Source organism: Plodia interpunctella, chromosome 5, assembly GCF_027563975.2.
Source record: "Plodia interpunctella isolate USDA-ARS_2022_Savannah chromosome 5, ilPloInte3.2, whole genome shotgun sequence".
Classification (NCBI taxonomy): Eukaryota; Metazoa; Arthropoda; class Insecta; order Lepidoptera; family Pyralidae; genus Plodia; species Plodia interpunctella.
The window spans coordinates 5790564-5802807 of record NC_071298.1 but is presented as its reverse complement, the minus strand read 5'-3'; the positions used below and the strand labels follow the sequence as shown (position 1 = coordinate 5802807).

Sequence of the window (12244 nt, the reverse complement as noted above, 5' to 3'; positions counted from 1 at the left end):
GACAATTTATATAAGTTTATTATCATTTAAACACTCTGCACTGAATGAACATTTTTTAACATATTTATTCCTAATATATCCACATTAGCTTTAGTTTTTTCATTATTCCAGACACCATTTCCAGAAAAATAATGTTTCTTTTCTAGTAAATAAAGAGCCATACTTAACTTTTGTGATTGGCTTATCCTAGTTAAGTCCAAACCATCATGAAAAACTCCAGACTGGTTGTTTAGGATATTAATTGTCTCTTTGACTTTATTCCATGGGTATAAGATTATAGGGCAATTTTCATATATATCTTTATTTGTAAAGTCCTTAGTTAATTTATCAAAAACATATTTCACTTGTATTAATGGTATGTTTATCCAAAAAGGATGCCTTTTTAACATTTTACGAATATCACTTTTGTTATAGCCTTTACCCAATGACTGTGAAACACAAAACAATAGATCTTTGCTTTTCCCTAGTCGATCACCTGGTGACTTTTCATATACTTCAAAATGGGCTGAACTTCCAGATAGAATATTTAAACTAAGACACTTTTTATTATTACTATATAAGTGTCTTAATCTTTCCATAGCAGTATTGTTATAATGAATCATTTTTAGAAATCTAGGATGATTATAGAATGTAGAAAATTCAGGAATTGCTTTTGCATGTTCTAGTCTCTCTCGCACTGTGTTTGGTCCGAGTGTATATATGTCAAAACATCTTCTTTGAGCCTCGTTGCTGATATTATACTGTTCCAAAACTTTTCTTATTTCAATAAGAATGTTGCAATTTTTTGTTGCTATCCTAGGGTGCATCCTGATGACCTCTTTTACATCAATTCCTCCAACAGTTTTGAAGTTTCTAATGATATCTATCAAATTTTCAGGATCAACATGAACTAGATATAAATTAGATCTTATTTTGTGAGGGGGCATCATAATCTGAGTCTGCAATATTTTTAATGTTTCATTTATAGCATTCAACGGACGATGTTTGATAGTTGGGTATGTTTTTATTCCTCGATTAAATTCATCTTCATTAAGATCTAACAGAAGCTCAAGATATCTTTGGATTATTTTAAGTCTTAAAGAATACAGTGAGTATTTAGAGATATCGTCATCAATAACATTAGTCAATGATGTAGGCCATTGTGTCATATAACCTGCAAGCCTGTTTTCTAAGTTTACATATTGTTGTATGATACCACTTTGTATCAGTTCCCCAATAGTCTTCTGCTTTACTAAACTTAAATATGTGACTATATGAACAGGCTCTATTTTTTTGAAACTACATTCTTGTAAAATTTGATATCTGAATTTCAAAGTTATAGGGTGTAATAGGAACAAAAGTGGTTGAGCTACCAGCACTTCTTTTCTGAATCCCAAGTAACATATGCAATCAATGATGTCATTTATACCGCGGTCATCTAACTTTGCAATGAATGGATGTTTGAGACATAAATACTGAGCTTTGCTTTCAGTAATATTAAGATTTTTACTAAGAGACATTGTATTTTCATTTCTCACAACAGTTGACTTACATCTATTGGCGAATAAAATGCGTCCTCCGCGAATAGCTACTAGACGTTCAATTGTCCTCAAAATCATTGTATTTAGCAATATATAATAATTTGTATATCATCAAATTCAGATAAAAAAATAGGATAATCTCACAGACAATCTCAATAAGAGTTCACATGCCATTTTTCTTGGTGATCTTGGCAAAAAATTCTTCGACACTATTAAAAGAACTGCAGCTTTTTATCCGGTTTTTTAAACAAGAAGGTATGTAATTTATTAAAATATTTCTTTTCCCAATTTTTGATTCTTCAATTTCATTGTGTACTTGCTCTACCTACCTATTCTATAAGTCCTTAACAGACCTGACATGGCATGACAGCTGTGTGCTGACAGTTGACAGTAGTCAGTCAATTTCTGGCAAAGACCAAGAAAACTTAACGACCGTAAACGCGCTGTAGGTAGGTAGGTGTTGACTGTAGTCAACAGCACATCAAGTTACCCTGCATGAACCTATATGGCACGTAATACCTGTGAGTTTGCAATGAATTTGGGTACGTTGATGTAGATTGCATACGCAGATTAAAATTGTCCTTTACACGATAAAAATCAAATGAATAATTCCGAATTTAAAACATCATCAGGAAACCTGATTGGAAACCGAACGTGTGGGCCAGCCTATGAGGCCTATGGGCGTTGGCGTTGGGTGTCAATCACATGAAACTGTCATGTTCATGTCAAAGAAAATAATAAGATCCACATTTCCTTTTTCAGAGATAGGTATAAATATCCGTTAGGAGTGAGTAGTGATAAATACTGTTCTGTTCTGAGCAACAATACATAAAATAAACGGCCTGGCTGAGCTGAAATTGATTGTTTCTAAATAACCATCCAGAATCTGCATGCAGTAATTTATTTTTGTAATTTTGTTCGCAGGATATTTATTATTTAATCAAATATATTCAGATCCCAATTTCAGCAATGTCTAAAAAATCTAAGAATGGTCTTTTTGCATTAGGTTTCTATATTGCTGCTTCATGTTTTATTATAGTTTCATTTGTTAGTCCGTATTGGTTAGTTACAGATGGAAAATTAAAGAATCCTAAGTTCATAAAGATTGGTAAGTAAAAGTACTGGTGCATATAAAATAGATAGGAGCCCTATATAATTTTCTTTTGTTGCTTGACGTCGCTCGGTTTAGTAGGCAGAAGATAGCGACTAGTGAAGCTATCTCCATACTTATTATTTTGATTATCTTTCAGGTTTATGGGAAGTGTGTTTTAATGGGTTTGAAGAAGTGCATCATTGGTATGACACTGTATTTACCGGCTGCTGGTGGATATTTGAAGAAGAATATTACATTATTCATGACATACTCTTACCTGGATTCTTCATTGCAACACAGTTCTTCTTTACAGTTACTATGTGCTGTGTGTTGTTATCAATGTTTTTGTCTTATTTATTCATGATCAAAGACAGAGATGATGAGAATTATGTGACTCTTCTGGTCACAATGGGCACTGTGTTGGTGATTGGAGGTATGTGCTAAATAATGATTTATATGCTTTTGTACTATTTTATAATATAAAAATGTAGACTTCGTTGTTCTGCAAAGGAACCTTTGTAGGCAATGTAATTTTGACGCTATAATTAGTAGGTTTGATTTCAATGAAATGTGTATATTTTTATTCTTTTATCTATACTATTGTATAAAGAGGTAAGTGTTTGTGAGTTTGTATGTTTGAGGTGGGTCTGTTTCAGATCCGAAACTACCAAACTGATTTCAAAAGTTATTTCACCATTAGAAAGAATTGCTATTGGCTATATTTTATCTCAAAATTCCCACGGGAGCGAAGCCCTGGGCACTAGCTAATATTAGATAAGACAATAAAATCACATTATTAGTAATAATTATTGCAGGAATATGTTTTTCATAATTATCTATACTATTATTATAAAGAGTTGAGTTGTATGTTTGAGGCGGTTAATCTCTGAAACAAACGAACCGATTTCAAAAATTATTTCACCATTACAAAGGTACATTATCCAAGATTGATAGGCTATATTTTATCTCGAAATTCTCACAGGGGCGAAGCCCCGGGCAACATCTAGTTATGTTAGAAATAGAACTAATCCTTGAACTAAATCCTATTAAAATGACATAATAGACCTCATGTATAATTTAATAATTTATCAAAACTAACAAATTGAATAAAATTAATGTATAAATTTACAATATTTCAGCATTCTCGGGTATCATATCTGTGGTGACATTTGGAGCAAGAGGGGATGGTCGTGACTGGATGCCGAATTGGGAGCACAATGATTTGGGCTGGGCTTATGCTCTTGGTGTTGTTGGAGTGGTGTTGCTCTTTCCAGCTGGTATCTTGTTCTTGGTTGAAGCAAGGGTACACAAGTACAAGCGACTTCATGAATTGCAAAGTAGAGACCCATCATCTTATACAATGAGTGAAAGAAAAGTTGGTTATTCTGGAGGCCACACTGATATATAGTAGAAATGAAGAAGTACTATTGCTAATCCGTCCAGGTGAATAAGCATTTCACCAAAATTTATTATAATTCGCATTTATTTGACACATGGATTCACATTGTTACGATTCGAAGTTGGTTCACACAGAGGTACATATACATGCACTTTTTTTATGGAATTGTGATGCATGTATGCAAACACATAAATACAATAAACATTTGTGTATACCTGCTTTGAACAGTTAAATGAATCTCTAATGTATTCTCAAAAATTAACTTAGATAATTAAGTGATATGTAAGTTAGTTATTAAAGTGGACAAATTGATAAATATAGTAAGAATCAATGAATACATACTGTAACTACTGTCATGAATATGACATATCTACATTTATATTTGCATTTACCCACAAACAGACTTAATTCTTTTATCAATGTTTTTATTGTACTATTAACCTACTACATATATTATTAGGAATAAGATTGAATTGTAACTCTCAACTCCAAGATATTTAACTTAAATGTTTGTATTTGCTTGTAAGAAGTGCCTTACCAATTTTATATTTTAATATGTAAGTAAATGACCTTCCATTGCCTAGAGTGTATTGTGATTTTTTTTTAAATAAAAGTACTGACTACTTTTCAAAGTTTGTTTATTCAAATATCTTTATACCTTAAATTTAAGCTTTGAACACTTAGCTTGCGTATTGTTATCTATTGTTATATCATTTGGCACAGTTTTTCTAGACATTAGTGCTGCTTTTGCAGCTTGGTATCCCATAGCTATACATACAGATTCTTCTGATCCAGACAGAATACCATGTATAAATCCTCCAGCGAAACAATCTCCTGCACCAGATACGTTTACTATTGTATTTACTAATTCAGCAGGATAATAATGTACTTCTTGTGAACTATTTTTTACCAAAAGTACACCATTAGAGCTTAGTGTTACAACGATATTTCTAATTGAAGATACACGTTTAGCCAATTCGATAACCTCCATTAGTGCATCTGGAGAATTGGTGTATGGTCCTGGATTTAAATAATTTGCCATGGCTTTAAGTTCGGCAAGATTTGGAGATGCATAAGTAAGAGTACCGTATTGAAGTGGTTTCACTGCTTTTCTTGTGTCAGTAGGCTCAAAGAAAACTGAAACAACAATACATACTTCATAATAACACTATTAGTCCAAAACAGTCCAAGAATGACGAAAATTAAAAGTTTATTACGAAATTAGCTTTTTATTTTTCAAATTACAAATAGGTATTAATTTGAAAAGCCACTAAATATGTATACAAGAAGATATAAGGGCGGACACCTTAGGCAGACCATTGGATAGGTGTACCGGGTGTACCTAGAACTGGTGGACAAGGGCGCGAGCAAGTGTACATCTTTCGATTAGGAATGCATATTGGTCTTTATTAGTTATTTAATTTACAGGGTGTTTGGTAGCCCTTCTTACCTCTAATACTAACTGTGGACACAGATATATCTGTGGTCCTACCCTACTATATGGATAGGTCGATGTAAAATTTTATAGGATTTTTAGGGGTTTTATTTACGAAAACTACAGAATCCTATGTATAATTTGCAAACTGTCTTGAAAAAGATATTAGTTTTTCGGTTCTGTTTTTCTTCTTCACTTTTATATCATACTGACTATTGTCCACGTGAATTTATCCGCGAAAGCAGAACAGATATGATTTTCATACAACCTTTCACCTTCCATTATAGTCATTTGGGGGTTTATTTAAAAAAAATTAGTCTATGTTTGAAGGTTTGAAATCAAACTCTGTGTAATCCATACATAAATGCGAAAGTCATCGATTTTGATGAAATTTGGTATGAATAGAATTAAAGGCCAAACAACCCAAAAATCAACCCTCCAAATTACTATAATAGAGTGAAAAGTATGAAAGCCGTGTATATTCAGCTTTCGCAGATAAATTCACGCGGGCGAAGCCGCGGGCAAAAGCTAGTAAAATAATGTTTGCGGTATTACATACAAACAAAGTTATGGCAACATTATGTACTAGTAGTTTTTTTATAAATATGGTAACACAATAACAGTCATGTCTGTCATTCTTTTCTTGAATGAATGTTAATGAATGTGTTTGTTGGGTAGGGCGTAACGTTGTGTTTGTGATTGTTAATTCGTGATTAAATAACAATTATTTGTGTACTTATATTTCAGTGAGTTGTGTATTAAAATTATTTTACTAACGAAGTCCTTGTGCCCAGTGGACATACAGGTAATAATTTATAACGATTATACGTACCTACATTTTGTGGTAAATTTAATCAATGAACGTTGAAAGGGAACAGATTGTTTGTTGAAATGTACCTACCCTAATAGGGTAGGTACATTTCAACAAACTACAATTTGCTACATATTTCAAATAGTAACATATTGATATCAAGTTACGAATAAAGAGAATTCAACGAATCCCTAAAAAATAAGTTTTGTTGGACAGGTATGGAGGCTTTAGGTACCTATTAAATATCAAAGTTTGACTCCATCAAAATTCTATACTATTATTATGTGAAATTATAATATCTCTAATCCCTAAGATATTTAGTTAAAATTTATAAAGTACTAGATGTTGTCTGGGGCTTCGCTCCCATGGGAATTTTGAGATCTTGGCATACTTTTGCACCTAAATCTATAAAAGTGAGTGAGGCAATGGGGTGAGTACAAAAACACAAGGTTACCACAGACCCGCTGCTTGAATAATAATCAATCTATAAAATATGTAATTTATATATTAACAAAATTCAGCTATTGTGTTTTTATTAAAAATATGAAAAGATTATATTAATTTATGTTCTTTTTTCTATAATGCCCTAGGATTGGTGAATTAATAAAGCTTTTGTAATAATTCGGTTTCAGGTTTTAGTGTATACAATATCACTACCAACTTTTTTCCTAGTTATAAGTGTAACTTAGTGAAGTTTATTAATTACAATATATTAAGATCTTTATTAAAAAGACTGTTTAGTATTTTACATATAATCTCCATACAAGTTCCAAATAGTAATTTCACACCTCATCAATATTAAATGCAGCATTTATTTACTCACTGCCTATCATTTGATGTATGTAGTTTATTTGCACCACACCTAATACTTAATCTGAAGTAGATTATTTGATAGTGGAGCTTTAATTCATTGCTCCATTTTGACATGAGGGAAGGGCAAACAATGTATTTTTCCTCTCATCCTACATATTATCTCTTCTTAATTCTAATTAAAACCAGCTCTAAAGATACTAATGAATGTATGTTATTAGCAGTTTGTAGTTGTAAATAAAATCAGTATAGTTACTTTAAAATATTGAAAAGTGAAGCCAGCTTCCATACTTTTTTAAAAATTTTAAATCAACCATTGCTTACTAGCAAAGTTTCCCACAGTGAGTAATGTGTGTGAACATTTTAGCATTGTATTGTGAGTGAATGCTATGTACTTACATAGCTCCAGTCAAGTGCAATTGTGAAACATTTGACCACTTGTTATTCATCTTAGATGTACATACAACCTTGCTTTGTTTATGGTGTTAAATGTTGCTGCCCTGTGCCTATACTAGTTTTTGCCGTCGACATCGCCCATTTTTTTGAAAATGTTAATAGAACACTTCATTGTAATTTCCGGGCTCATTTCAAAGTTCATTTACAGAGTGGCAGATCGCTATAAAACCTGGCACATGATTAGGACACATGACAAAACATAGGGCTCTGATCTAATACGAATTTATCCCTTGTTGGACCAAAACGAAAGATATGAGATGGTGAGCTTTCAGTAGAACTTATAAGTCATGATCCGATAATCGGATATATATTTACCTAAACTTCATTTTTTTTAGGATATTATGGAAGCGGCTTCTTAAAACATTTCTTCTGTAATTTTTATTTATTATTCATTTGAGATGAATGTTTTGAAAATTGAAGAGAAATTTAGAGGACATTATTATTTTTAGTTTTTTTAGGTACAAAAGTTAAAATAAGTAAATATTAAGTTAAAATAAGTACTAAAATTCCGAAATCTAAAATAAGTACTAAAATTCCGATTCCGAAATCTCAGGACTTTTTTTCTATATAAAAGTGCATTCCATATTAGCCAACAACACATTATAAGTAATTATACAAAAACCCGATTTGATTCGATAGTAAAATAAACTAAATTTTTCAATTCCGAATTCCCGGGATTTTTAGATTCAAAGGTACTTTAAATAAATAGGTACCTAATATAAATATAGGTTCACTACTATGGTGTAAAGGTATCAGCGGGGTTCTACCACAGGGTTCTACTAAGTAGGTCCACCCAATTTGCGCATCACTTAGTACGTAGACATAGATATACGCGCCTAGTTTCACTTTCTTGCACTACTTTTTATGTGAGTCACTCCCACGGGCACTGTTCACCGATTAACTTTAAAACTTACTTTCTAATATTGTTTGTGAATTAATATATTGTATGTTAACTACTTATATGGTTTTTTAACTTATGTTACAACTTTGTTACAGTACCTATAAGAAACAATGAAGAATAGAAGTTTAACTGGAAACTGCGGCATTGGTGTATTCATCATTGCCCTTGTGACAGTGGCATTGGCATTCGGTACGCCTAGCTGGCTGGTCAGCGACTCAAGAATAAGGGGCGCAAAATTGGACAGGTAACCTTGACTGTATCACTTTTCCCCTCATGGTATACCTACTTGTCTGCAAGTTTTTAATTTTTACTTATATTTCAGGTTGGGACTTTGGAGCCACTGCTTTAGATCTCTTCCTGATCCCTTGGATCAATATCAGAGGAGGTTTTTCGTGGGCTGCCGTTGGGTATACGATCCATTCACAACTGGCTATGACAGGATTCGCGGCTACTTGCTTCCTGGTTGGTGGATCTTAATTATTACAAAAACAATATGACTGATGACGTTAATTAATTATGATGTTTTATTGCTGTAGAATGACCGCACGGTCATTCTCACAGTCATGAGACAGGAAATATTTCATTAGGTATCTACTTCAGCATAAACGTTTCGAAAACAGAAACAATGTGTGCACTTGTAAAATTTTTGTCATCAACATGAAATCACGCTCAGACGACATTGTTTGTCAGAAAAACTTATAGGAGCCCATGGATACTTCTGGAGCGAAGATCCTGGTACTTACAGCGATTGTGAAGTAAGAAATAAAGGATTATTTGATTATGATATTAGTAGGAACTAATATCATAAATGCGTAAGTTTGGCTATGAAGATGTTTGATGTTATTCAATCATGAAAAATCTACTGGACGGATTTTGATTTTTGAAAGTTACTTTTTATTCCACAAAGGGTACTTTTTATCCCATATTTCCCCCCGGAACTAGACCCCGGGACGCAGGTGAAATAAATTATTTGTATGTTACAGGGTTTATGATAGCAACGCAGTTTTTCTTCACGATATGTTTGCTTGGAGTTCTGGTCTCAACAATATTGGTCCTTATTTTCTTTCTGTGTTGTGGGCCGGACCAACGACGCTTTGTGCTTCTGATAAGATGTATAGGCTTTATCATGTTAGGAGCAGGTAAATAAAACTTTCACGTAGATGTTTTTATTATGTATATAATGTACCTACGTAAACTTCATATGTGTATTGTAATGTTATAAATATAATATGATTTTCTAGGCATCAGTGGAGCGATAGCAGTGATAGTTTTCGCATGCTTAGGAAATGCGGATGAGTGGATGCCAGATCACGCAAATAATTATTTAGGTAATTTAATTTACTACAACTGTTTGCACTAATTAGATTCGTTTAAAATGTACGGGGGTATCTTGATTTTTTTGGTTATGTTCTAAAATGAACTGGTATCTACCTATAACCACGGGGCAGTCGTAAGTTCCATGGATACAACATAAACTCAAATATCACTAATTTGTATCAAAATATTCAGTAAATAACTTTTAATAAAACAATGATTCCTAATAAGAAATTATTAAATGCATAGTGAGAAAATCTCATTCGTAGTCGTGGGAAAATCTGCAGTAATGGAGGTCTTCTGACTTGGCAAGGTCAAGTCAAGCCTTCTGTGTATAATAATAAGATCGTTGTACAATAATTATAATATAGTTCACAATGTTGCTTTACTTTTATTATCACATTATATTCTCACAATTGGTTATTTGGATTTGCAAATAACTGATTTTAAGTGTGAGTACAATCATTTTATAGCGCTCTTTAAATTAGCCTATATTACCTATATTACTCCTAAAGCTTTTGTCAGTCTGTGTCAAATTTCATCAAAATCTGTCCAGTCGTTAAGTTTATTATTACAAATAAAAAACAAATCTTTTCTCTTTATAATATTAGCATGGTTATGGAAGTATGGATTGGGAATGTACATATTTGTTCTCTAAAGCTGAAAAAATGTTGTGCTATTTGAACATCTTTTATCGATGTTGCAAAACCCTTCAAAACGTAAATCTCATTTGAAGGTCATTTTTATTGACAGGTTGGTCTTTCGGCCTTGGCGTGGTCGGCGCAGTGGCGTGCCTCGTCACAGCCGCTCTGTTCCTAACGGAATCCAACATACAGTTGAAGAAACGAAGGAAACTCAAGGAGTCACAAGCCCGTTTCGAAATGGAGTATGAGTCAAAGGCATAATGTAACCAGCGCGCCGTTCGTGGTAATTGGGGCTCGTTAACTGTGTTCATAATTGCTTCTTTGATATTACTCTAGGTACTATATACACTTCTGGATATGACTATTTAATGTATTCTATATATAGATCTGAGTGCGATTTAATTTCTTCTTGAGCTTCTCTATAAAAGACATGAAATAAGTTTGAAAAGTAGTTTTATCAATCATTAATATTTTAATAAAAAACATTCCAGTGTTTTACATATTTCCAATTTTCAATGACACATGCCTTTTGGTTAAAATGATGATAACAATGACAATGATGATAAACATTTTTATGTAATTGTTGTAACTAGTAAATCAGTGGTACCTCTACGTCTCAGAAGCATTGTAGTACTGCTATACTTGTTGCTATTTGACTTTAGGATCTATTGCTATAGTGTGTGTGCTGATAGTGAATGTTATTTTATACGAATGTTAGTGCCTTTTACGATAGGTACCTATTAATCGAATGTATTGATGGGCGCACAACGTCAAAAAGTTTATGTAGGATACCTACAGACTGTGAAAAGAGTGGAAATTTTTGCCAAACTATAGTTTTTTACGGTTTTCAAACTAAATGGTTGAAAAGCACTCAGTGACGAACACAGCGCCCTCATTTCTTTTTTACTCTTCATAGACAGATACCAAGACTTTGTATTTCACCTGTTTTCTACTGTTTGAGTATGATACGATGTATTAAAGTTTATTGCCTGGAACAATCCAATATTTTTTGGGATTTTATTAGTTGTCGTTCGTCGTTTTTAGGCTTTTTTATTGAAGTTCAGCGGATGTAATCCTAAGCACAAATTTCTTAGATTTGAAATAACCAAGTTTTATCTAATACTAAATCGAAAAATAAAATGCATCTATCTACTACAATTTTTGTGAGATACTACTTGAATATTTGTATAACAGACAAAAATGTCATTTTTTTATCACACTTTCTACACATATTTTGACATGATTTAATTTTTTTAATGTGTTAACTTTTTATACCTACCTATTTTTAAATAAAGCATTAATTTAAGTTCGATTTACTGTAAGTCATTAAAAAGTAAGGAGGCAGTGATAACTACATTTCCTTCTTATCTCCATTTAACAATGTACATATTTAAATTACTAAATTGATATCATTTATACACTTAACGAATTACCTGATATTTTACCGTCCATTTTTGTATTTTGTAGTATTTAAGAATCATGTTACGAGTAGCTATTTAAGTAGGTAAGAACGAGGTGACAACGTAAAGAATCTCTGATTGCCGTCCACCAATTTTGTATTAAGCAAATACATTTTTAATAAATATACCTGTTTTTTTATATACCTGATAATCTACGACTCAATATAGATCTCATACGACTGAAATATAGATTTCAGTCGTATGAGCATCTTCTGTATAGGTATCGTTACGTTTTGTCTGTACAGTTCTGTTAAATTTCTCTAATAATTTTGACTCCTTACCAAAAATTGTTCGGCCACACGAAGGAAGTCGCGGGCATCAGCTAGTTTCATAATATGGGAAATATTATTTTGAAACAATTTGCAGGTTGAGTTACAAAGGAGAAACATAGAAATAGATAA

The 12244-nt window shown here is 32.5% G+C and overlaps 4 protein-coding genes across 4 annotated transcripts in view; 2 read left to right on the top strand and 2 right to left on the bottom strand.

The window, feature by feature from the left end:
* Nucleotides 1–1874, bottom strand: LOC128670420 (transcription termination factor 5, mitochondrial-like). The gene has a single exon (XM_053746063.2). The coding sequence runs from the start codon at nucleotides 1596–1598 to the stop codon at nucleotides 27–29; it is 1572 nt and encodes a 523-aa protein (XP_053602038.1). The 5' UTR covers nucleotides 1599–1874; the 3' UTR covers nucleotides 1–26.
* Nucleotides 1875–2219: 345 nt separating this feature from the next.
* On the top strand, nucleotides 2220–4644 carry kune (kune-kune). The gene is made up of 3 exons (XM_053746069.1): nucleotides 2220–2628; nucleotides 2771–3046; nucleotides 3753–4644. Exons 1-3 carry the CDS (start codon nucleotides 2490–2492, stop codon nucleotides 4019–4021), a joined length of 684 nt encoding a protein of 227 aa, XP_053602044.1. The 5' UTR covers nucleotides 2220–2489; the 3' UTR covers nucleotides 4022–4644.
* LOC128670418 (uncharacterized protein) overlaps nucleotides 4634–12244 on the bottom strand; it is an 80163-nt gene continuing 72552 nt past the window's right edge. Inside the window, exon 11 of the mRNA XM_053746061.1 lies at nucleotides 4634–5149. Within this exon, the coding sequence (XP_053602036.1) occupies nucleotides 4665–5149 (485 nt within the window). The 3' untranslated portion in view covers nucleotides 4634–4664. The remainder of the gene's footprint in view (nucleotides 5150–12244) is intronic.
* sinu (sinuous) lies at nucleotides 6084–11968 on the top strand. Its single transcript, XM_053746070.2, has 6 exons — nucleotides 6084–6252; nucleotides 8521–8669; nucleotides 8748–8887; nucleotides 9409–9564; nucleotides 9667–9753; nucleotides 10493–11968. Exons 2-6 carry the CDS (start codon nucleotides 8536–8538, stop codon nucleotides 10642–10644), a joined length of 669 nt encoding a protein of 222 aa, XP_053602045.1. The 5' UTR covers nucleotides 6084–6252; nucleotides 8521–8535; the 3' UTR covers nucleotides 10645–11968.